At 41.5% G+C, this 27,248-nt stretch overlaps 1 protein-coding gene across 1 annotated transcript in view; it reads right to left on the reverse strand.

Moving 5' to 3' along the window:
* Positions 1-27,248, reverse strand: part of SEL1L3 (SEL1L family member 3) — a 58,752-nt gene that overhangs the window by 10,940 nt on the left and 20,564 nt on the right. Inside the window, exons 7-21 of the mRNA XM_063457852.1 lie at positions 16,220-16,352; positions 15,967-16,099; positions 14,303-14,443; positions 13,317-13,516; positions 12,740-12,916; positions 12,370-12,489; positions 11,711-11,851; positions 11,030-11,092; positions 10,292-10,468; positions 9,726-9,853; positions 8,535-8,618; positions 7,210-7,300; positions 6,114-6,195; positions 4,707-4,816; positions 1,603-1,730 (exon numbers count right to left, since the gene is read on the reverse strand). Coding sequence (XP_063313922.1) covers positions 1,603-1,730; positions 4,707-4,816; positions 6,114-6,195; positions 7,210-7,300; positions 8,535-8,618; positions 9,726-9,853; positions 10,292-10,468; positions 11,030-11,092; positions 11,711-11,851; positions 12,370-12,489; positions 12,740-12,916; positions 13,317-13,516; positions 14,303-14,443; positions 15,967-16,099; positions 16,220-16,352 — 1,908 coding nt within the window. The remainder of the gene's footprint in view (positions 1-1,602; positions 1,731-4,706; positions 4,817-6,113; positions 6,196-7,209; positions 7,301-8,534; positions 8,619-9,725; positions 9,854-10,291; positions 10,469-11,029; positions 11,093-11,710; positions 11,852-12,369; positions 12,490-12,739; positions 12,917-13,316; positions 13,517-14,302; positions 14,444-15,966; positions 16,100-16,219; positions 16,353-27,248) is intronic.

The following is a 27,248-nucleotide window of genomic DNA, read 5'->3' on the forward strand; positions in this document are numbered from 1 at the left end:
CTTGTGTAGTTTATTATAGGGTTAAGCCCTGAGAGACCCCTGGAGTCTCATATAGGTGCTTAGGATAGCCGGCTTTACCTTAACACTACTGTTTTTAGTGTTGGGGTAGGAACCGCTTAGTTATCCTATACTTTCGTCTATTTAAAATAAAAAAATGCATACTTTATTTGATCAGAAGATGCACAGCGTACAGACCTCCTCACCACCATTCAGTAGCCTCTCATTCTAGTGTATGGCGTGGATTCCCATAAACTTCTGAGCTACACAGGGATCACAGGATAAGCAGTTTATCGCCAAGCTCGAGATCCCCTCTTTACATAGGATGTATAGAAATGATTTCTAAACTGAAAACAGTCACACTGTGGCTGCTTTCGGTGTACACACAGCATAGCTAACTGTTTAGTGATTGTCAAAGATTCACACCATACATGTTCCCCAGTTCCAGGTTGGTTTTCCCTCCTTAGAGGAAACAGAGAGCCTTCCTACTTGTGCAGACTGACTTACTAATTCTGCAGTCATAGATCAGATAACAGGTGCAGGGTACTCTTCACTGCATCAACTATGCAACAATTCCAAGTTGCTATTGCACTCATAGTGACAGTTTAATTTAGGCAAACTAAACATTTATCAATTACCAGCAGACATCTGAGAGAATGCACAAAAGTGCATTTCACACTAGGAGCAGTAAAGTGTGGCATAAAAACATTACTTTTAGTTATTAACTATAACGCAATTGCGGACGTCACTACCTACTGTGTATGGCTTGATAGACAAACTATCTGAAATGCTCACAAGTCCTGCAAAGTTCCTGTTTTTGCCTGACATTAAATCTCTGTTTCATAGCAAGCATGTAGTTATATTGCATGCATTCTAAAAAATACCATGGTCGCAGTAAATCGTCGTCATTCTCAGTGCGTCAGGTTTTGAGTGCACATTCTAGGAGTTGAAGTATTGTACGTGTACAGTCATGATTTTTCAGAAGGCACATTAAATATGTAGAGAATGTCTTGTTTTAATTCATAATGTTCAGAACATAATGTTTTTTTCTGAAAATAGTTAAAGAGTTACTCCAAACACTGCAACCATTTCAGTCATTTGAAGTGGTCATGGTGCCTGGAGTCTGTATGTGTAGCTCTTTGCTGTGAAACCCCGCTGCTGCCGGAGGTATAACTCCATGTTTGTCAGTTTCACCGGGACATCATTAACCAGTCTGGAATAGAATTTTCATGCCTATAAATCCATTCACCGGTGGTTAGCTGAGTCTGCAAATGGATGGCATCTGGATCAGTTTGCAGGAAGTGTGTTACCAGTGCTCAGGGCAGACCAGGAACCCAGCAGGCAGATAAGGTGGCAAACATTCCTAAATCGGTTTGCCCCATTACAGGGGAATCAGGTCAAAGTATTCATAAGGTACTCCTGGCTCCATCACCACAACAGAAGGCAACATTGTTTAGGAAGTTTGGAGAAGCCCTTTAATATGACAATTTTAATACGTATGTCCCTTTCAATAGCTACATATTGCTATAGCGGTTAGGTAGTGTTTATTAGGTAACATATAATCTACACATTTTTTTTAGAAATAATAATTGTTAAAATTTCTACCTTTCATACAATTCCATCACAAGAGATTCATTATTTCCATAAAAAGACTGGTCAATCTCCAAATACTGTAAAAAGCGTTCAGGTATAGAAATCCCTTCTTGAAGAAGTTGTGCTAAATTATAATATCCCTAAAAGAAATTAAAAAAAAAAATAATGAAGTCACAAATATAAACTGGGAAACTTTACGGATGATATAATTCCTGAGACTGATTGTTCTAACAAACAAATCGAGGAATGCTACCAACTGAATAATAAACAGAGGCCTAAACATAATAAGTTCAATGTCTTGTACAATTTCTTGGGGTGTGAAATTATAATTGATGTGAAAACGCACAAGGGAACCCATGTCTGAATGGAGTGCCCCAAAACGACTATTCGGCGCACACGAATGACGAAAAATCGGCAGTCCACCAGCCTCACATCTTATGGAGCTCATCTGTGAAATGGTCCAATCCTAATAGAGCCACGGGTATTTAAACCCCGGCCTTTCTCATCCCAATAGCCCTGTTGTGGCTCTTGTTTAGCCATATAGTGCTTTTGTGATATTTTTGATCTCCTGTTACTGACCTTGGCTTGATTACAGTTTATTCTGTTCTCTGTATTCCTGATATTTGGCTTGTCTAACGTTTACTCTCATTTATCCTACTCTTGGTTTTGGCTATCTCTCTGACCATTTATATGTTAAGCCAATAATACAGATTGTAGCATACTCTGTTGCAGATTAGAGTCTGTGTGTTTGGGTTCCCTTACATATATTGGGACAGCTATGTTCCACTTTCTTCTCTTTTACTCATTCAATCAGTTCACTACGCAGAATAACTCCAAGATGGCTTTTGTTGTGTCTACTTTTCAAATGGACAATTCACAGCTTGAGCCCAGATGGACATAATCATGGTTAATCTGATGCATGATGTGGTACAGTGTAATAAAAACTCTTAGCTCTGCAGTTATCTGTATGTACTTGCTGACTTCCTTGTACCTTTCTAAACATTGTCTCTTTATTGATACTAAAATAAAGATTTCCAAAACAAAGTTTATAAAAAAGTGCAAGTTCTATTGAAATTTTAACTTTTTGTATAATACAAAAAAAAAAAAACGCAAGTGTTTGTAAATTCCTCTAAATACAATTGAACTTGATTTTATGTGGCTTGAGAGTACAACAACATTTGGGGAACTCATTCCTCCCTGGAAGCAAATAATTGTCAGCACAGATATAAACATTAAATGCACAGAGGGAATTTAAAATCAGTTATTGTAGATTACCGGTAATTGTTTTGTTAACAAAAGTTATGAAAGCAAAATGTCCCTATTTTACATGTTTCCCACCATTAACAAAGGAAATGTAAAACTTAAAAACCCTAATTAGATCTCATTTTATCAGACTTTATTAAACCTGTGATGTGGATGTAAAATTGTAAAGCCAATGGTAGACAAGATGCATTTGATCATACTTGGGGCCAGCCATTTTGTCTACACGTGCTTACTGCAGAGGTAAAATCTCAGAGCAGAGTACTTGGCTTACTACTGCCCCCTAGTGAATCCTCTTTGCTCAGAAACTAAATACTAGACATGTGCACAAATGAAATTTTTGTTTTCTACGAAATATTTCGTTTTAAATAAAAATGTCATTCGTCAATCCCGAATTTCGTCTTCAAACCATTCGTTTTCTGATGAAAATCATAAAAAATGTGTTCGTTTTCATCCATTAGGACGAAAACAGCACTGCGCGTGCACAAAAAAAAGAAAAAAGGCAAGGAGGGAGCCGGCATATCTACCAGCTCCCTCCTTGTAAAAAAAATATTACTACCCCCCCTGCAATTATTATATTAGGGACCCCACCCGCCGGCAATGGGTGGGGACGGGGGGGGGAGATTAGGTCCCCCCTCATTATAATTTTAAGGTCCCCACCCGTGGGCAATGGGTGGGGACCGGGGGGACATTAGGTCCCCCCCACAATTATGTTAGGGTCCCCACCCCGCGGGCAGTGGGTGGGGACCGGGGGGGACATTAGGTCCCCCCTAACATTATTGTGTTAGGGTCCCCACCCGCAGGCAATGGGTGGGGACACTATGTCCCCCCCATTTTAACTTGTGTGTTCTTCACCATGAGGGAAGGGGGGACCTGAGTCAGGTCCCCCCTTATTTAACTAGCGGCATTAGCCGCCCAGTCACTAATGTTTTAAAATTTCAATTTAGGCGATATGCCCCTACTCGCGGCATGCCACAAGTAGGGACATTGGGGAGGGTTTAACCTCCTTTTTATCAATATGGGGGTCCTATTGACACCCATATTGATTTATATTTAGTTTTATGACAGCTAGCAGACACTGGCTGCTTGCTGTCATTTAAACTTACATAGAAGTGAGAGAGCTGGTAAGAGTACTGTGGGAAAAGTAGCTATTTAGATCTAAATAGCTATTTTTTCCTATTGCACCATTGTTATAGTTTTACTATAACATTTTGTTACATGTACTCTCTCATAATGATCCCGCAGCATGGAGGCTAATTAAATAAACATAAATGGAAATGAAAAGGTAATCATTCGGCATTTCCTCTTTCCTTTCGTTTCCATTATCGTATGTTGCTCTTTCGTTTACGTTTCTGCTGACGAATACGAAAACCACAGGAATTTCGGCCGAAAACACTTTCGTTCGAAAACGAATGCACATGCCTACTAAATACCATGGTCTAAAGCACAAATCAACATCTATGTACACAGCCATACCTATGTTATACCTAATATGAAAACAGATCTGTATAAGCAAAAATGTTATGGGTTGATAAGATCTCACTGGATGACAGAAAGATTAATGGAACCTCAAACAGCACAACATTAGGTAAAATTGACATCTAATTAGCAATGACAGATGAGTCTTTTAAAATACATATATACATTTCCTAATCTTTTGCTCTGGGAAAGTTAATATAATTAGCAAACAATGGGCTCAAAATCCTTGAAGGATATTCCGATTAATTTTACAGATCCTTATATTCTTTTCTATACAAAATAATCAGGCAGCTGAACAGCTATTATCTGTTGAGGGTACTGTTTACCAATGCAGCAATAAGCATTTTGCATACTAAAGGGTAGTTAAAGGAACATACCTGGGCTTCACCCTGCAGGGCGGCTTCTGTGTAGTGCCTTACAGATAGATCTACATTTCTGGGATGATTTCTGCTACCAAAATAATACAGGTCTCCCATCTTCAATAAAGCTATACGAGACACATACACAAAAAATATAAACTGATAAATGAAACAGAAAGGCTGGTTTTTAGACAGTAATAGATCACGTATTTGCAAATGCCGACAAGTAGACATAAAATATCAAATGAAAGTAAAGCTCTTTCAAGCACACTTTAAAATGTATAAAGATTAAACTATTCACTAACCCTCACAGAAGATACAGTGTCGCTGGTATTCATTTTAAACGTTATATTTCTCTAGGACACATAATACTCTATGTACATAAAAACAGCATGCTCTTCCAATGACGTAATACTGAACTAGGTTTTTCCAAATCAATGTTAGCAAACTGCAGGTTTTGAAAAACAAACCTAATCAGGAGGCCTGAGAACTAACTGTTCAATGTCTGTTTGTTCAGGTCTAGAGAGCTTGCGGGGTACATTCCAATGCAGATATGAAACGGGTTATGAAATCAGAAGGGAAGTTCTAGGACATTGAGTTCTATTGTATCTGTTGACACTTCTACTAATGTGGGCCTGACAGCAGTGGCATTAGTAGTTTTCTATTTACACAATGTAACAGAACCTTTAAAACAGGCTACTCTGCCAGAACCTCTGGATTCCAGAGTGCAGGCTCCAGGTGTAATTCAGACTAGGCTGAGTTGGAAGTAAATGATGTGCTTTGGTAGGAGGTACCAGACAGCCATACATCTTATTACCTGCATTGATCTAAGCCTTGAAACCCACATACACGACAGAGTGGCACAAATGTCAAACCTGTGAAAATCAGTGAATCACAACCGTTTTCAGCTTCATTTTGTATTAGCATAACTAGGACTCATCCTTTGCTATATACTGTGTATACTCACAGAGCCAGTATTCACCAACGAGAGAATTGCCAGGAATTCAAAGGGAATTCAAAATGAATGCCAAAAATACTTTCAGTTCAGCTATTTTTAGCCTTAAATTTGAAATTCACTTTGAATTGATGACAATTGTCACTAACCCGCTAAGTGTCTTATCCTCAAGAGTTGCCCATTGATGATGACACAACCCCACCTTCTCTGGCCCTGCCCCCTTCACGCTTGTCCGATGTGATAAAAAAAATGACGTGGCCAAATTTTTTTCCAAGTCCGACCCTGCTTATCACTGTCAGCTCTGATCCAGGAGTTGAAGTTGTTCTGGCAGAGAATTGCTGTAATTAAGACATTTAAATAATCTATGCACATGTTGGAGGTGTAAATAAAAAAGACCGTACCATAAAAACAAACAAACTGTAAATGTGAAAAATCGAAAACACTGCTAAAAATTAAATCAAGACACTTACCAAAAGATGAAGGATTATTCTGGTGTACTGAAAAATTATAGTATCTCCAGACACAATTAGACGCATGTAGTCTTGTCAGTTCCTGGAGTAAAACACATTTATTAGTACACTAAACATGTAAACAAATTATTTAATTTTCAACATTCAACATTTTTAATGTAGAGAAATGCAAAGTTATGCACTTCGGGGTCAAGAATGCACAAGCAACTTACACCCTAAATGGTAGTGAATTAGGGATAACCACACACGAGAAGGATTTGGGAATTGTTATAGACAACAAATTAGACAGCGATATGCAATGTCAATCTGCAGTTGCTAAGGCCAGTAAGGGTTTTGTCATGCATAAATAGGGGCACAAATTCTCGGGATGAAAATATCATTTTGCCTCTTTATAAATCGCTGGTAAGATTTATAAATCTGAATATGCTGTGCAATTTTGGGCACCTGTTTTAAAGAAAGATATCATGGCACTAGAAAAAGTGCAGAGACGAGCTACAAAATTGATAAAAGGAATGGAGCATTTTAGTTACGAAGAAAGGTTAAAAGATTTTAATTTCTTTAGTTTGGAAAAACTGCGTATAGAGGGGATATGATAACATTATACAAATATATTCGGGACCAGTACAAACCATTATCTGGAAATCTATTCATAAACAGGGCTATACATAGGACACAAGGTCAGGCATTTAGGCTGGAAAAAGGAGATTTAATCCAAGGCAAAGAAAGTTTTTTTTTCACAGTAATAGTAATAAGGATATGGAATTCTCTGCCTAAAGAGGTGGTTTTATCAGAGTCCATACAGACGTTTAAACTGCAATTGTATAAATACTTGCAAAAACATAACATACAGGGATATAATTTCTAATTAGTGGGGTACTAGCTGCTTGATCCAAGGAGACATCCAACTGCTATTTTGGGGTCAAGAAGGAATTTTTGTCCTAGTTTGTTGCAAAATTGGAAGCGCTTCAGACTAGGTTTTTTTGCCTTCTTTTGGATTAACAGCAAAAACATATGTGAGGAAGGCTGAACTTGATGGACGCAAGTCTCTTTTCAGCTATGTAACTATATGTAACAAGTACTCAGCCAAGACACTTACAGGAATTTCTTCACAGATATATGCCAAGTTTGTCTGCGCCACTTCAATGCCAGCCTCGGCAGTTAATGCATAATAAAGAAACGCTTCATTTCTGAAGAGATAATGAAAATTCTTGTGAGATATAAGTTAGAATTCTAACATTCCCCAAGAAGTCTTACAAGTACACGGGAAGCAATGTATGTTCTGCCTTATAAGGGGTTATTTACATTATTTTCAGCTTGCTCAGCTAGTTATGTGCTCTTTAGGGGTTGTAGGGAAAAGACCAGAGATCTTTAGAGGTCACTGAACAAACATTACTCACAATAGCAAGTGTAGAGTTAGTGATTCAAACGGGCTTAGAGCCCATCTTTAAAAAAACAAGTAAATAAATGAAAACACAATTGGAGTCTTTAGAGGTAATTCATTATACCCCCAAAAAAATTTAAAGTTGTTTTTGCAGCCTTTTTTTTTTTTTTTAGTAATTATGTAGTTTATTGCATTGCTTCTCATCTTATTTTAAGGCAAATTCTGCTGGTATAAACTGTCTTTTCAATACTGTATGTTTCTATCATAATATCTCTAGAAATAAATAACAATAATGTCTACAAAAACTGTTAACAAAAGTCTAATTCCTAAATTCATACTTGAACTGCAAAGATATGTTTTTCCTGTTCTAGACACCCCATTCATGGTAAGAATAAACCCATAAATGCTACCCTGCCTAAAGGGGGCACTCTATCCAACACTACTAGAGGATTCCAAAATGCACATTTTAACTCTGTATCAGATGCCATCTTACATATCTGCACCCTGGCAGACCAGCCCATTCACTAGATATCTTCATAAGGAATCCCCGGAGTGGAATCAGGGTTTTAATACTACTCTAAGCCAGTGCTTATGTTACTGTAAGTATCTCCTGATCAAACACTGATACGATTCAAGTGAAGACAGCTGAGATAAGCCCATCTGGATTCTAGGAGCCATTTGGGTATATTTATGGGTTCACAGCTTTTTTGTCGACTGGGAGTGACACCCAAGTCAGAACTAACCCTTAGAAGACATTAACAACGGACTAATATGTGGGTATTTTGTCTGACATAATCAATAACTCCTATGTTGCTGTATTTGCTGAAAATGACATGAGCAATACAAAACAGGGACAAAGATATATTTTGACACATCAATAGCTGATAAACTACTAGACAGTGAGAATATGCATTTTGCATTGTGTTCACCATGACAAGCTCATATGACACAGGTCACGCTATCTCAATGCTCAACTATATAATGCGCATAAGAAGTCAGTAGCTACGTGTAATCAAAGTAAACAGACTGCTTGAACTTACAGAGACCCATCCAGATAGGCGTTCAAAGCTTTTCTAATGACATGCCCGATGAGTCCATTCTGCTCGGCCACAATCTTCGCCCACCTACAAAAATCAAAAGGAGATGATTATTCTGTGCAGTAGCTAACCGTAGCCCTTTCTGTGAACAAACATTAAAATATAAGCATTGTTTAAATGAATATGACCCTGACAGACTATAAACAATGAATGGCACCAATGCTATTGCATACAGTAAGTTATAATCAACCACATAGTAGATCGACATTGTGTGCCGGATATTTTAATTAAGAATGATCACAAAAGTAGTTCTTACTTATTACAATTGTATTACTTATTACTATTCGACAAACACATGAGCACAAAAGAACACAAAGTGATATGTTTATGACACCAGACCCCATCTAGTCTGCCAGTGCAAATTCCTGGCTTTATTTGTGATGTTGTATCCTGCCAAGAAAAACAGTGCTGTGTCTATTTCAAGTCCTCATGGTCCTTTCCATTGAATTCGTTTCTGCTAGAGTTTTCCAAGCATTAACACCTCTTTCTATTAAATATTATCATTGTTGCATCTTCAGGTTGTGTCCGCTTTCCTTCTTGTCCCCTTTACCAGCTACCTTCTTTCTACCCTCGTCATCCCTGTTACTACTTACGCCATACATTTTTTGCTCCAAGCACAGGGCTGCCATCAGAAATTTTTGAACCCCTTACACAGCTCAAGGCCTCAGAGCCCCCGAGTCAGCTCACAGGGCACACCTCCAAATCCACCCACAGGGCCAGCTCCTGAGCCTGCCCGCATGGATGCAGTGTGTGTAAGAGATGTCATGTGTGTCTGTATAGTGGATACAGTGTGTCACTGCAACCCAAGTGGTGGCCTATAGGTAGCAAATGGCCACTAGGCTTGAAATTGCAGATTGTGGTTCGATCAATTGTAATCTCCAACTACATGACCAGTGGAATTTAAGAATATACCTTCCAGCCTATTATCTCCTATTAGCAGTTTTACACTACTGCGAATAGTCTTAGGTGCTGGAAGAGCTCCAGTTTTGGCGACCTAATAAAAAATAGTTTAAAACAATTCAATGGATGATGCCCATAGACATAAGCATTACATTGACCTCTAGTGGTTACATGCTTAAATGCAGACAAATCAAGTAATTTTGTATTTAGACTATTATTGTTAACACTCCTTACCGTATGGCTGCCTCGAGATCTCTCGCAACACCTTTCAAGCTGCCAGTGAATAAATATTGTGCTAAGTGTATAGTTGCTTCAATATGTCCCCCTTCTGATGCTCTGGTTATTAATTCATAAGCACGCGTCTGTGAAGGGAAAGTTTAGTTTACATTCACTTTCATCTGAATTTCACATTAATATTGTGCTATACTGTTACAGATTGTCTTTGGGGATATATGAAAACAGCATCAAAAAGCTGCAGATCTGCTGTCTGCAGCCTTTGCAAGCGCTCCCCTCTTACTAAGATAGGTCTGGCCATGCAGGGTTGACTCATTGGTGGGGAGTGAAATGCAGTAGCTTCCGGCTGAAGAGATAGTGTTTTTAATTGGTTTGGCTACTTACTATGGGATGGCGCCAAGGCAATCCTAGCACCATTATCACTACAGCAAGGTGCAGTGGTTATGGTGTTTATGTTCCTTTAAATACTTTTATAACAGTCATTATTGTTTTCGCATTTCAAAAGGCACCATTTATTTTAAGCCGTGGACAAAGCTTGGTCACGATAGAGCTACTGCTATACGTACTTCGTTGATCTCAGGTTCTCCGGGATATATGCCATTGAGGTGCATAATTCCAAGGTTGAATGCTGCATCTGCATTGCCCATAATGTATGCTTTCTTCCAGTATCGGGCAGCTTTCACATAGTCTTTTCTGAACGTATGGTAATACCATCCCAGCCCATTAAGTGCTTCATTCTGTCCCTGTTTGTTGTGGATTTAAATAGGAAACAGGGTCAAATGCAACTGGTATAACTGATATTTTGATGTATCTGTTATTTTATTCCCCTCCTCCTTTTGGAATTCTATTCAATTTGGCTATTTTTTAACAGTTAAACAAGGTTGCAGCCAAATTGAAATACAAGTATGGCTGAAATAACAGAATGATTGCTTATTGTAAATAGTTGAATATATTAAACTTACAATTGTAAGCTGAATTAGGACATTTAAATGCAATAAGGCTGTTGCTTTGGTGGTTAATAAAGAGGGAATAACAATTTATTATTATTATTAGATCATTTACTAAATGAATGCATAGCTAAGAAATGTACTGCCACTTTATAAACAAATGAAAATAATTATTATAAATGAAGGAGTAGAAATAGTTTGCCATGTAATCATCTGACCCCTGCTAAAAACACATAAAAAGGGCGGAAATATTAATAGTACTTAATGTACTTATTTTGCAATGCTAAATTATGTTTTATTTAATTGACATTTGTTTTTCCAAGGTATTTAATATAAAGAATAGAAAGTCACGGTCACCTTAGCAGCCGATTTCTTCATCAGCTTCAAAGCAAGTTTCTTGTTCTTCGGAACAGCATCACCCTATCAAAGATAATTGAAATCGGTAAATCACACTTCATGGCAGATGTCTATTTGTAATAAACTACTGGCACTAGTCGCCTACAAAAAAGGATATCTATACTTTGGGTTCCAATATTAGTTGGTAAATCCATCTGATAAATCAACTTCTATTATTCACTACATTATTGCTGTCAAGTTCTTTGGCCTAGTTCGGTCAATGGTTATGGAGAGCAGGTGGCTATATCCAGTTGGATGTTATTTATTCAGTCTTTGTCCTCTAAAATAAAAATTTGTTCTGCACAGATTCCTTCGTACCCTATATATACTGTGCGTAACAGCATAGGTTTTTGGTCCTTTACTTTCTTGATACAATAACCAATATTATAGCATTTAAACCAAGCTTGTAAAATACAAATTGACATTTTCTAGAAAGGATTCTTCTGCCATCTAGTGGATGTGTCTGTGTATTATCAGGTTAGCAACATTCTTCATTAAAACTATGATGGGAGGGATTTAAAACTCGGTATATAAAAGCTGGTTGAATATCACTTTGAAAAATAGAAATTATCAAATAAAACCAGAAAATACAGTACGGAGCATAGCATCTAAACTTACTACTGGGAAATAAAACACACATACCTTAAATAAGAGGATTGCATAATCGTACATTAACACCGGATCATTATTCTCCAGTGCGCCTCTCTCATACCATTGTACGGCTGCATCAGTATTCTTAGTTACACCTTGTTGACCCCAAAAATACATTTGTGCCAATCTGTGCTAGAGGACAATATAAGGTATATTAGCAGTGACAGCCATTTTTGCCATTACAATAAATAGGTACCATGAGAGCACAATTTGAGCTGGGAAGAGCTGTATATTTAGTGCCCCATCTAATGGGTAAATACAGATCACAATAAATTATTTTCAAGGTAAAAAAAATTTAAAAACTGTTATTCACTAAGCTCTGAATTGCTGAAAATTAAAAAAAAACAAGTGGTTGATTCACACAGCACCAAATTTTGACAGTGGATTCCAACTGGATTGACAACTCTAACATTTTATAAAGCCCAAGTCAGTAGAAAATTGGTTATTCCAACTGAGAGATTGCTGTTAATTCATTATCTGGTTTAATATCAATCATTTAACACTGCAGATGTGCATATCTGAATTTGGAGCAAACATTGTACTGTATTGTCTTTTTTATGGACATCGCAGTGTATTGATACAATGTTCCATTAATCAGGTTCTTTGACCTACTACATGGCGCAAACATGTTATAAAGCAGTATGATCTACCTGAGCCCGCGCATCCCCTCGTTCTGCGTTCTGTTTAAGCCACAAGAATAAATCATCATCTTCTCTGGTTTGTTCTTTCAACATATCATCGTCCATTAGTCTTATGGCTTCCACATATGCCTGGAAAGAAACCAGATGAATTAATAGGGTATTTAAAATATTCAGACAGTCAATGTTTACCACTTACATAAAAACAGAATTCTTATACATATATATATATATATATATATATATATACACACACACGTGATATTGATACTATTATACTATTATCTTCATTCCAAATTTTTTTTTAAAAACACGCAACATTTTAAATCCCTTCCTATACTTGAGATGGACTTGTTAAACAGCAAAGAAGCAAAATGTTTACCTGTTCATGTTTTGTCCATCGATCTTTTGGGGTTTTCTTTGCGATACTCATGTAATAAGCATATGAAACGCTGTAATCCACCGGATAGTTATTAACACCTTGGAAGTGACTGTATCCAAGTTTGAGTAAAGTAAGCCTATCACTAGCTTGTGCTCCGACCAGGCTATATAATAAACCCTAGACAGAGAGAAGCAAAGGATAAATCATACAATCATGTTCTTCAACAACTTAGCCTACAGCCCTTCTTTTACAGTACTATCCATGTGCTGAACTACAATGACGCCTGACGTCAGATTATAGAGAAATCTGTGACATTTAGGAGCAGAAAAGACAATATAAATGGCAGATGAACTGTTTCAATGGAATGGTTTAACTTCGTTAGGTCTATAATCCTTAGCTGCTATACATGTAACAGATTAAGTTAATAGCCATGCAGAGTAAAGGATTGTTATATGTGTATATAGGTCCAGGGTGTAGGAATTAGCACATGCACAGAATAAATTGTAATACCAGGTATGGTTGCAAGGGATACAATTAATATTTATATAATGGGATAAGATATAACTTAGTATGGTACCTGGGCAGGATCTATAGGCACACCGAGGCCTAATTCATTCATCACAGCCAGGAGGTAGGAAGCTTTGTGATAGCCCAAGCAGCTTGCATCCACTAAGGAAGGAAGAGCAGTACCAAGATGGTGGACACCGAATGGCAGCTTATTTAAGCTACTTTCATACAGATCTCTCCCCAAATCCAGTAAAATGTCAGTAGTAGAATCTGGAAATAATAAAGAAGCCCTTAGGATCATTCAGGTGTCTAATAAAATACTATATACATATGTCAGAAGGCAAAAATGAAAATGAACTAGTAAAATTAATAAAAATGAACGTTCTTTTAAATTATGGCTATTGTGAAAAAGGGGATTATGGGGCACATTAGCATTCATTCCAAGTTACCTGACTAGATTATGAAACAAGATAACAGTAATTAATATATACTGTAAAAGAGACAAAGTAGAAGCATCCAACATCCTACAATAAAGTCATCACTTACATATTAGGAATATTCTATAATAAGCAGTTTCTATGGGGGCTTGAAGAATTGTGAATATTTATAGTTTTGCATGAATGTTTATAAATATTAATTTTAGTTTAAATTAAATCCCATAGTTTGTAAAAACAGTTTCTGTGTGAAATTTTGACTTTTTCACACTTCTAACTTTTAAAAATGACGTTGTGTTAGGAGCATTATTCGTATCCTATTTTGAGTGATCAATGATTGCTTAATCGAGTAAAATGTTCTTAGAACATATAATATTGATCTGTTACATGACATTTAAAGGATAAGGCAAATACGCTGATCAATGCACGAATATCACTTTTTAATGGATTTCGTATTTTTGGCAGTATATTTCATTCACATTAAATGGGACATTAATATTGCAAAAATACAGAAGGGAGTGTTGGAAAACTATACAGTAAAAACTCTATACTAGCTATAACCAAATCATTCACATAAAATGTACTTATCACTGGTACTGGTTACTTGTACAATATGCAATACCTGCTGATAAATCTATGCTTTTTAGGAAGTTAATGAAATGGCTAAATTGCTGTCGTTCCTCTTGTTTCCAAGGTATCCCAGGGCAGGTGGTTTTACGTCCATGTTTAGAATAGAGTTCAATATAATCGTTCTTCGAAGTATCTGTAACAACAAAATGCCATTAGTTGCAACAGCCAGTGTTTTTACTTGTATCTGAGCAATGGTAGGGCAGTAAAAGTAATGAATGGACATGAATTTGGCAACGTGAACTTTATCACTTGACGCTATCAAATTTATTCACTTTATAATCTGACACCATCAGGGGATTCAAAGTGAACTCCCAATAAAATTCCAAATTAACTGGTGCCTTGGAAAAAAACTTGGCCTGTAATGAGAAATTCACTTTGAATTCTTGACTTAAGTGACACACTTAACTGATAAACCTGCATATATTCCACAAATTTTTTAAACTGACAAAAGATGGGCAGTTTTCAGTGCTAATACGCATAGGGATAAGGAACATTTTAAGTTATTTTGTGATCTTTTTAAATGAATTGTGCAAATTACATTGTAATCACTGAGAACACTACAGATTAATGTAATGGGTAATATGCAAGGAGTCCTTGAGCACTGTTTTCAATTGCGTTAACAAGAAAATAAAAAGGGGAATCTGGTGGAATCCCAGGATCGGAAGATGAGAAGCTTTGGATTCACGTGCGGTGCTTGCCATGCATGCAGATCAGGTCCTCAGTGCTCCTCCGTGAGGAACATAGGATTGGACCAATAATGGAGGAGGTCATCAACTTTGATGATATTGCTGTAGGCGGAAAGGTGAGCAATACTGAGGGAGTTTTTACATTGGAAAAAGGAGTAAAACCTTTATTTAATAATTGTTATGGAAAAAAGGCCTATATAATAATAGTGACAGGGCAGGGCCATCTTTACAGCATCATAGGCCCCCAGGCAAAGCAGTGCCCTAGGACCCTTCCTTTGCAACCACTTACAGGAAAAAATGTAATTATATATAAACGGATGCCATTGTTGTGCCATAGCCTTGAAACTTCATTGCGCTCTGTTCCATTTTTATTTTTATTAAGTATTTACATTTAGTAGGTAGCAGGAGAAGGAAACCAACATGGACTGTTAAACATATTAGAAGAATTTTATCATCTTTTTACATCTTCAAAAAATGATGTGTGTTGGTTTTGTCTTGCTTATGTACAATTAGTACGTTTACATTGTTTTTGTTAAGGTCAAGATACATATTCGCAACAGCAAGATCGGAGATCTTACTTTTGATATAGTACAGATAACAGCTGATAATGAGGTGAGTATTTCACCTAAACATTCAATAAAGAGGGTTTGAAGGTTCTGAATATATCTCTCTGAATAATAGTATACTGAGAAGTTGGCAAGCCTATGGAGCTCCTATGCTCATAGATGCCCCAGCATGCCATGCGTTAAAATGAATCTGGGACAGGGGCACTATAGCGATAGTAATACAGGTTTGTATTCCTAACGCTATAGTGTTTCTTTAAGTATGTGTGAACTATGGCTATTGCTAAATTGTTAAAATTCTGAGACTACTGGCAAGCTTCATATTATTTTAAACTTGATCATTTGTAGACAGCAGGTGGTGACTGGTATACAGGCATATGTCTATGTCTGTTTTAATGGGTACTCACCTTCAGTCTGAGATTCATGTGTCTTCCATATTACATCGGAGTAATATCTCATAATGTCCTGAGCAGTAGCGCACCTCTGATAATATCCAGCAATCAGTTGATAAATACCTTCTTGTAGTAGTGAGTTTGAAATCTAAATAATTAAAAACAAATATTCACAATGGAAGCATAAACAGGAAATTAGGAAGGCTTTGGTTGAACAGTAAGAACAATCTCCAGTAGAAAATTGGATTAGTATAACAATTATATTTACCTCATCTATTTCCAAATTCCTTAGACGATAATATTTGACAGGTCCAAAGAAACCATCAATCCCAAGTACGTACTTGCTTCCTCCAAGAACCATAAATCCAGAGGTATCATCGAAATAGATGTCGTCTGCCACACTGGAAAATAACATTTTATTTATTTATTTTAAAATAATTTATTTTGAGCATTGCAGAACAAACAAGGTAGCATCGACATTTCACAAAATGTTCATATTAAGAAGAATGACAACAAGAAGTTTTATATGCCAGTGACAGTGCATTTTTTTTATAATAATAACAGGATTACACTAAATTAGGTGTAGATGAAGGGTGAATTGTACTTAAAAAGAACTGTGTGGCACAGTGGCACATATTCATCTGTCCCTAAAACCTTGGTGTGGAACATGCCAACATAGGAGAAACAGTCGTATAGAGAATGCATAACGTGGATTAATCACTTGGGCAGAGCGCCTAGTGGCTCAATCGACAACGAGTTAGATGGCAAACAGTATGGTAAGCATGAACTAAGAAAAGTTTCCATGCATCTTGTGTGAGTCACCTCTAACCGAGGGAGAGGCGTGGGGAGAATTAGAATCGCCATTTATAGGGTGGAATAAGGCTGTGTTGCCCAACGACATGGAAGCAGTCTGGTCTGGGGTGCCCCCATGTGAGCACTATTTTGCTTGTACTAAGTGAGGACCAAGAATTTCACATAGCATATATTAATAAACGAGAGTCAACTTGAGAAAAAAGAACAATAACGTAAAACTAGCACGAGTTACAAACATACAACTTAAAGTAGATTGTGAACAGATATGAGGGATGTGGTACAACAGTCACCTATAGCGATCATGGCATTGGGTTCCAGGAGGTGCCATCCCGTGGAAAATCTCTGTAGTCTGACCAGCATTCTGGCTCTTGGTCAAGGACAACAGTCCCAGTGTTTCCAGAAGGGTGGATGCCTCCACCATTGAAGGAACTGTATGGGTAGTCCCATTATGGTGCACCACTAGAGAGCCTGTAGCCCTCCACCTGTAGGTCAAGCCAGCGGCACACAGTTGACTGGTGACTGGGCCAAAAGATTTACGCCGTGAGAGAGTGGTTCTGGAAAGGTCTTGGAAGAAGGAGAGAGGTGAATCCTTAAAAGTCAGAGGCGTTTTACCTTTCAGTGCTGACATGAAAAAATGTTTATCTTGAAATTTCAAGCATCGGAGGATGATGTCTTGGACCATGGCAGATGGTGTTTTGGTAGGTCCAGATACCCGATAAACTCCATCTATGGATATCTTCTTGGCCGTTAACAGTCGCCGTATTTAATGAAGAAGTTCCTCCATAGTAATTGCAGCAAGGGTGCCCCTAATCTTCATATGGGTTCTGCACTGCTGCCCTCCGTTACTGTTAGTTGTGCCATTAGGGTCCTTTGATGGGTCTGAAACTGCTGTAGTGAGCCATGTCAGATTAGCCTGCACATCGATAATGTCCTCCTCAGAAGCCCTCACTCAATCTGACACAGCTTGCACCTTGGTTTTGATTAGAGACACATCCACAGCCAGCAATTTGTGAATGTCTGCCAGCAGGAACCTTATATCATGTTTGGTCGTTAGTGTGGAGTAGTCGGTGGGCACAGGAGAGGAATGTTGCCGCGTGCTCGAAACAGGTAAGGCCTAGTAGCAGTGGCATGGTGTGGTGGACTTTCCCTCGCAACAAGCTCCTAGAGGAGCCTGCTTCCTAGCCTCCTGCCTCAGGACTATGGGCCATGCGAAAAGGCTATTGAAAGACTGGGTTTGTGGGATTCCTATGGTCCGTTCGGGAACCAAACCAACCCACGAACTATGGTAACCTCTCCTGACAGTTCTATCAGTGTTGATTTTAATTGTGCACGAGAATGCAGGCAGCGGTGTTTGGGCGTCGATTGCGTGGAACTAAAATTGGACACTGAAACTCCCAAACACCGCTGAACTTGGACGAGCGCCTGCTCCTTCCCCACACACTTCAGGAGAGCGCCCGCAGGGACTTCATCTACTTACCTAAAGATGGCGGCGCCCAGGATCTAGGTCCAGGCAGAAGAGAAACAGTAAATATAGGTAATATGGGGGGCTTAGGGGCACTTGGGGGCGACCAGGGGGGCTATTAGATGTATTCTAGTCGGGAGGGGGGTTAAAAAAAAAACAAATGCGGCCATGACAGTGTTATATATTAATGGAATTTAACAACGAAGTTCTTGCATTTATTATGCATTTATTCACTTCCATGGATTCACATTTATCCAGCTCTAAGTACAACAGCATGTAGTGGTTTTCAATCCCCACTTGTAGGATATCCCTCTGATTATGGTACACAGTAATAAATCACAGTTGGATAACATTGAGGTAGAGCCAGGGCTCGAGTCCTGCAGGAACGCGTGGGAACGGCGTTCCTGCACTTTATCCACAGCAGGAACGCCGTTTCCCTTAGTAGTTATGCCAGACTGTTCCAGGACTGGTGCACGGGGTGCACCGCACCAAAGATGGGGGGTGCCATGCAGGGCAGGCCAATGGCCTGTCACAGGGAGCCCAGCAGGTGGCCAGTCGGCCACCTAAGGGCGCCCCCCAGAGTGGCGCTTATTTAGCAATGCAGAGTAGGCACCTGCTTGTCCCAGAGGCAGGTGCCTACTCTGCAGCAATATACCGGACTGGGCTGTCTTAGCTGATGATCCTCCTGCTCCCTCGCGCACCCTCTATGGTGATGCCGGGAGCCGGAATATGACTTAATTTCGACCCAGCATCACTAAACAGCGCGAGCGAGGAGAGAGGAGAAGGAAGAGATTCGAAGACACTGGACACCAGTCAGAGGACTCCTAAAGGTAGGAGAAACAAGCAATACAATTAATTTGTGAGTGTGTGCAAGACTGTGTAAGTGTGTATGTGTCTGAAAGTAAGTGTGTGTGTGTGTGTCAATAAGGGTGTCTATCAGTAAGTGTGTGTGTCTGTCAGTGTGACTGTCAGTGTGTGTGTCTGTCAGTATGTGTGTGTCTGTCAGTAAGTCTGTCAGTGTGTGTCTGCCAGTAAGTGTGTGTGTGATTGTATGTGTCTAACCTTGAAGCACAGTATATAGGAGAAATGGGAAATCAAGTATAGTGTCCCTATGGGAGTGGGCACCTCTAAAGGGGCCGAGTAGATCCTGACAAGTAATATTAAAGTGCCCTTATGATAAAAAAAAAGTGATATAAGTCCTCCTTTGGGACTTGTAGTAGTTAAAACTTAAAGTTAAAACTTAACTTTTAAGAAACATATGCGTGATAAAAATAGAATACTTAAAACAAAAGAAAAAAGGGAAAATACATTTATACACAAATGATAAATAAAATCAGGTAGAGACCCAATTCTTACACGGTGAAAGCCTGGCAGTCTGGGAGCACTCTATTAACCCGTTCTTTCTGGCAGTAAGCCAAATGACAAATTGCTCTGTCTAAACTGAGTTTGTCAGGCTTAGCTGAGTTTTAACCCCAAATCAATCATACTCTACAAAAAGGGCCATCTACTCTGAGGGCATTAATAAATGAGCACGGATACCTTGGACGTACTCCGGAGAGAATATCTCTATATACTTGTCTTTGTAAACTGGCACTTTACAATATATATGCATACAAGCGTAAAATTATTTTTTTTGGGGGGTGGGGGGGTATATCTTGGGTGAGTTCCCACACTTTTTTCCCCAGGACTTGACCCCTGGGTAGATCATATGGAATGACAAAGGAGACAGCCAACAGTAAGTAATAATAAGATAAGTGACTAAAGGAATCCTTGGTGGAGATTATACCACTCAGGCCTGAATCATAAAGCGGTCAGTCTGTTCACTTTATTGTAAGTATATTTCCACTTATCGTATTATTACTTACTTATATACAGAGCACTATTGGCTGCTTCCTTTGTTATTCCATATGATTTACCTCAACATTATTCAGCTGTGATTTACCACTGTGTACCATAATCAGAGGGATATCCTATGAGTGGGGATTGAAAACCACTACATGCTGTTGTACTTAGAGCTGGATATAGCTCTACCATATGTGAGTTGACATCTATTCTCAATGTTGTTTGTCCTATTGCACTATTGGTCCACCTTTGTCTTTGCTTTCGTTTCATATGCTGATACTAAGCGAAGCTACCCATAAAGCTCCATACTTCAATAAGAAGATCTACAACTACATTCGAGACCGTGCTTTACCATTTGGTATTTTTATTTTTTGGACTCTTTTTTTTATATATTTTATTGTTCTTGCTTTTATACATTTTATTGTTCCTACTTTTAATATCTTATCCTTGGCGCTACCTGTATTCCTTGTTTTACTTGTTCTAGTTTCTTTGGGGGTTGGAGGGATCCCCTTATTCACAGGTGTGCTGCCTCCCACCCTATTGTATTAAGTTTGTTTAGCGCTGCTCTATCTCCTGTTTTGTGTCTTAATGGCTTGTATCGGCCCGAATATATCATCGCCATTTTTCTAAACTAGAGATGTTTAAATGTGTTAACCTTTCTTCATAACTAAAATTCTCCATTCTTTTTAGTAGTTTTGTTTTTCACCTCTGCATTTTTTCTCGTGGCATAATATCCTTAAACTTTCATTACTATTTCATTTATGTAAGAGCGGTCTCTTGTGTGACCCACAATGTGTACCAAAGTGGTCTCGGATTGACCACTGTCCTAAAGTAAACAACCTGCAGACAAATCCTTTAGCTGCTTAACATAGAAACATAGAATGTGACGGCAGATAAGAACCATTCGGCCCATCTAGTCTGACCAATTTTCTAAATACTTTCACTAGTCCCTGCTTGCCTTATCCCTATCCCACACATGCTTAAACTCCTTTACTGTGTTAACCTCTACCACTTCAGCTGGAAGGCTATTCCATGCATCCACTACCCTCTCAGTAAAGTAATACTTCCGGATATTATTTTTAAACCTTTGTCCCTCTAATTTAAGACTATGTCCTCTTGTTGTGGTAGTTTTTCTTCTTTTAAATATATTCTCCTCCTTTAGCAGTTTGGTCAGTGAATCGTCTCCTTGCTTGCTTTCGCGGTCATGTTGGTCGTATCTGGGAGCTTCGCTGCTCTGAACAGGTATTAAAAAAAAAAAAAAAAGAACCCTGCTCTTTCAGTTGGTGTTGAAAGAAAGATAGGGTCTCTATGGATATATTATTTCAGATAGTGTGTAGGGAGGATGTGTGACTCACAATCAGGTGAGGTGTGGAAAGGGCTGCAAAACTGTAGTAATTTAAATTCTAAATGGACAACCATTGAACAGTGAAACTACAGAGGTGTGATCTATACATCAACACCACTTCATTAAAGGGACACTTTCAAATTGACAAAGACCTTTGTCACTAAGCTGACATGGTTTTGGTACCTTAACTGACTCTTCAACCACTTAAGGACCTAATATTACATTTCCAAATAAACAACAAGGGGTCCCACTCATGAAATGAAGATCCACACTTGGTACCCCACTCAAAGAAAGGTCACACTCCCAGTAGTAGATAATATCAAAAAGAGTCTGGGCGATGGGCGTGGCTTGGAAGCCGAAGAAGATGGCGGCGTAAACCCGGAGCTCCCCACAAGGCTCTCAGCAAAACCTCGCCAATAGCACCTACCGGTAATTGCCCCGAAAATGGGCAAATCTAACAAGATACCACACTCATTCAAGCCCGCCGACACCCCGAGGGGTGCATCGACCTCCTCCATGCGGCGATTCTTAACGGCCCAGGCGGGGGAGGAAACACAGGCCTCAAACGACTCGACGGCCTCGAGAGGGGCCCTCTCGCCACCCTCCCTACATGGCGAGGAAACGCTAGCAGGGACGCCGATGCCGTACCTGACCCCGGACCCGAGCCCAGAATGGATCAGCATCCTCCGCAACTTACCCACCAAGACGGACCTGGCGGAGGCGAACAACAGCCTCCGGGCCTCCATCACGGAAGAACTGCAGGCCATGCAGGAGGAATTCAGCGGCCTACACCAACGGGTCTCCCAGCTCGAGGCGGACTGCGACCACATGCAAGCGGCGCAGTCTGCAAACACAGGGGCCCTCCGGCTTACTACCCAACGGCTACAACAGATAGCACACCACCTGGAGGGATCCCAGAGGACCTGGACGAAACTACCCCGATCCAGACCACCTTGGAGGGGGTCTTCAACAAGATACTGGGCCGCGCCCCGCAAACCCCTATAGTCATGGTGAGAGCACATCGGGCGCTTAGACCGAAAGGCCCCCCGGGGAGCCTGCCCAGAGATGCTATATGCTGCCTGGCGGACTACCAGTTAAAAGAAGAAATCCTACGAAATGCCAGGGGGACGGACAGGGTACTACTGGGCAACACCGAGGTCCAACTTTACCCAGACCTCTCTCCCACCACGCTAGCTTACCGCAGGGCACTACGCCCATTCACCAGGCAATTGCAAGCCAATAAGATTAAATACCGCTGGTGCTTTCCGACTGGATTACAGGCCCACACACCTCGAGGCCCATTCATGGTTAAGGACATGGCAGATTTGGATGCCCTGGGGAGGGAACTACAGATCACACCGGCCCCGCTACAATGGCCGGACCCCCTGGCCCTATACACCCCCCCCCAGGGCCCTCGACCTCATACGGATGACAACCGGACCCCGAAGATCACCCGCCAACAGGCGATCGGCCCACGAGGCCTATAAGAGGAAAGGGAAGCAGCCGACGACACAGCCTGGACCTGACTCAACATGACATTTCCCACCGGCTCCACACCTTGACCTCACCGCACCCAAGTCATCACTGGCACCGGCGGAGCACAGACCGCATGGAACACTTGCTTGGACTATGAGGGACACGATGCTCCACGCTACCCAAGGACATTTTACCCGTATACAGAGAAGCACCTGTTAAGCACACGCTGGAGGCACCGGAGCCGGAGCATGCGGACACTATCCATGGGGTATCACTACCCGTCCTAGAGCACGCAAGTACCACACTTCAATGGCCGATAGGCCCGAGAGACTCCCAATTCTAATGTGGGACCTATTGCCCAAGATGCTACCTGTTCACGGTATCCTAATACAGTGGGGTAATGAGAGGCGGGAGGTGGATGGAGGGGGAAGAACGTAAAGGTTCAATGTACAGGGTTGACAGTGTGGAGAGACACGGGATAGGTGGGCGACCGGCGCGGGCAACCGCCCCTCCCTTGATGGCCTAGTGATGACCTACTCAGGAGCAGGCCGGGGGGGCGAGGGCTCGCGTCGCTCGGGCATTGAGCTCCCGATAATATATAGGACCAGACCCAACTACAACATGGGGTATTCGACACGATTTTGGTGGGGGGATCTGGGAAAATGGACAGGTATACCGGTTAGGGGGTGACAAGGGAGTCGAAATACTGACAGCTCAGGAGCTCTATGGGAGGACGGGAGGGACAGGAGGTGCTCATACAGGACTACCACATGGGAGTGCCAGAGAGGACAGAACTATGGGGGGGGGGACGGAACCGGAGGGAGCGGGGCTGGAGGGGACGGAAACCATGCGGTTAGTTGCTATACACCTGTATATAGTACTATATTTGATAGGTAATTCCAAGAAACGGCGATTGAGCCTAAAAAGCCAGATTTTTTCATAGATGGCTGAACCTACTGCTAGTATTATTATTATTAATGTTAATGCTTTGATTTTACTGTTTATGTTCATTGTTCGATTGCACTAAATGAGGTATCGATACCAAATTGGTAAGGCACATACACAATGGCGAGGATGAGCAACATTCACACCATCACATGGAGCCCAGGGGGGATTTCACGGGACTCTGGTAGAGACACAAGGTAACACCTAGGAGTGAGTCGCTCCGCGACCAACTCGGTTTGCACCGAACACATATAGATACGGACAGAGGCTCCGGCCTTCCAACCACTCCCACGAGGGTCAGGCGCCAATAACCAGTGGTCGACATAAAAAACCCAAGGGCGGTAGAGGGCCCTCACGACCACTGAGACGCAACAACCCTAACGCCGAATAACCGGCGGACACATTACACCACACACTCACATACACGCACCTGACACAACACAAACCCATATCCCCACTCGACCCGAGGCAGCCGGGGCATGGGACCGCAAAGACTCCGCTCAAAATGTCACTGACCCCAGCTAACCTCACGCTGGTTACTATAAATGCACGGGGCCTAAACAAACCCGAAAAGAGAGCAGCAGCCATGAGAGACTTCCAAGACGCTAGGGCATCCGTAATTTTCATTCAGGAAACGCACTTCAAAGAAGGGGCCAGACCAAAGCTACATAACCACCACTACCCCACAGGGTATTACAGTGACTATCACGGGGGTAAGGCAAGAGGGACGGCAATCCTGATACGCAAGGGTATCCCATTCCAAGAACAGGGCCTACAGACGGATAGGGAAGGCAGATATGTACTCCTGAAGGGGACGATAGCAGGACAGGTTTACACTTTTGCTAATATTTATGCCCCCAATCAGAGACATCACAAGTTCCTCGCCGGAATACTCCGTAGGATACGAGGGTTCACGGAAGGCACACTAATATTGGGAGGGGACTTTAACCTAGCCTTTGACCCGAAATGGGACACATCCACGGGCACATCACAGGTACCATCACAACACCTAACCACGCTCAGACACCTCATGTCCAAACACGAACTGGTAGATTGCTGGAGAGCCCACCACCCAGACGAGAGGGATTATACGTTCTTCTCTCACCCTCATAATTCATACACCAGAATAGACTACTTTTTCTTGACGCACTACCATCTCCCACTCATCTTACAAGTGGAACACGGCACGGCCACGTGGTCGGATCACGCCCCAGTCACGCTCACGATGGCGTCCCCACTCTATAGGCCTAGGGTAGCTAAATGGAGGCTTAATGAACACCTCCTATCCGTACCGGAGGTAAAATCGGACATAGACACAACCCTCCGAGAATACTTTGCCACGAACACACCATCCCAAACAACCCCGACGATCTTATGGGAGGCGCACAAGAGTGTGATCAGGGGTCACTTCATTCAGAAAAGCGCCATACTGAAGAAACAAAGGGAGAGGGCTATGACAGACACCTTGACAAAAATAAGGGAGATAGACAACATGAACAAAACCCAACAGACGTCAGAACACCAAATCCGACTACTTTCACTACGGAGGGAACTGACTAAACTATTACAGACAAAATACCACCGGGACGCGCTGCGACATAAAGCCTTTTTCGCACTGCATGGTAACAAGAGCGGCAGGCTACTGGCACGCATGTTAGCCAAACGCAGACAGCAGACGTACATTGATCGTATTAGGGACAGTAGGAACACTTTACATAGACAGCCAAGCAAGATACAGGAGGCGATTAGGGCATATTACGCGAACCTCTACGCACTACCCAGACCACACACCCAGCAAGCGGATGCTCGACTGACCGAATCAGTAAGGGACTATCTCACACTCCATCCGACGCCGACACTAGACAGGGACACAGCTGAACTCCTGGACAGGGAAATAACACTAGATGAACTAACACAAGCAGTGAAACAGACAAAGGCGGGTAGAAGCCCGGGCCCAGACGGCCTACCTCTGTGCTATTATAAAACGTACGCGGAAATCTTATATATCCCACTCATCACGACGTTTAATGCCATCAAGGAAGGTCACTCACTCCCTAAACAATCCCTGACAGCTCACATCACTATTCTGCCTAAAGATGGAAAAGATAAGGAACATTGCGGGAGTTATCGTCCTATATCTTTAATAAATAGTGATCTCAAACTCCTGACCAAAATATTGGCAAACAGGCTACAGCCACACATACCCACCCTGGTGCACCCAGACCAGGTGGGTTTTGTGACGGGGAGAGAAGCCCGCGAGAACACAATACGAACCCTCGCTTTGATGAATAGGGGTAGACGCACTGCCGGGGGCCTTCTCCTGCTATCCACGGACGCGGAGAAGGCCTTCGACAGGGTGGGCTGGAGATACCTGTTCCAGACCTTGACCCACATGGGCCTGGGCTCGGGCATCAGGGGGTGGATAGAGGCCCTGTACACACAACCCTCGGCACACGTAATAGTCAATGGCGCCCTATCGGAGCCGTTCGACATACTAAATGGCACGCGTCAGGGATGCCCCCTATCCCCGATCCTCTTCGTTCTAGCTCTGGAGCCACTGCTAGCGGCCGTTAGAGACAACCCAGATATTACGGGAATGACGACGGGGGAGACCCACCATAAAGTCGCGGCATATGCCGACGACCTCCTGTTTTATGTGACTAACCCCGAAATATCCCTCCCAAACATATTGAAAGCCTTTCAGGAATACGGGAGGCTATCTAATTTGAAGATTAACTTAACCAAATATTTCATTCTAAACATAAGCATCCCAGAACGTAGGGCGGAACCCCTGAAACAACATTACACGTTTCAATGGGCAACACAGAAACTTAAATATCTGGGTATCTGGTTAACAAGGAGGGAGGGGGACCTATTTAAAGAAAACTTTACCACTATACTAGCGAAGCTGCGAGCAGAGATGCAGGAATGGGCACACCCCCACATTTCGTGGCTAGGCAGGATACAGGTAGCGAAGATGAACTTTCTCCCGCGCCTTCTCTACCTGTTCCAAACTATCCCAATACAGATCCCACGCTCATTCTTCGCAGCGATACGTACAGCTCTGATCCAATATGTTTGGAACGGGAAAAAACCTAGGGTCGGCCACGCCTTATTGACACAGCCGAAAGACAGGGGGGGGTCTGGCGTTGCCAGATTTCACCCTGTACTATAGGGCATGCCACCTCGTGAGGATAGTTGAATGGACTAAATCGGGCTTCCACAAGCCATGGAAACAGGTCGAGGAACACGAAGCGGGTACCCCGGTTGCGGTGCTACCTTGGCTGCCGCCAGGGGCATCAACAGGGAACGCCGCACACTCTCCTTACACGAAAGCGACCTTACAGGAGTGGAACCGCTCAAAAGGGAAGCATGGCCTAACCACATACCCTGGCCCTTTACTACCACTTACAT

This window comes from Pelobates fuscus, chromosome 6, assembly GCF_036172605.1.
Source record: "Pelobates fuscus isolate aPelFus1 chromosome 6, aPelFus1.pri, whole genome shotgun sequence".
Taxonomy (NCBI): Eukaryota; Metazoa; Chordata; class Amphibia; order Anura; family Pelobatidae; genus Pelobates; species Pelobates fuscus.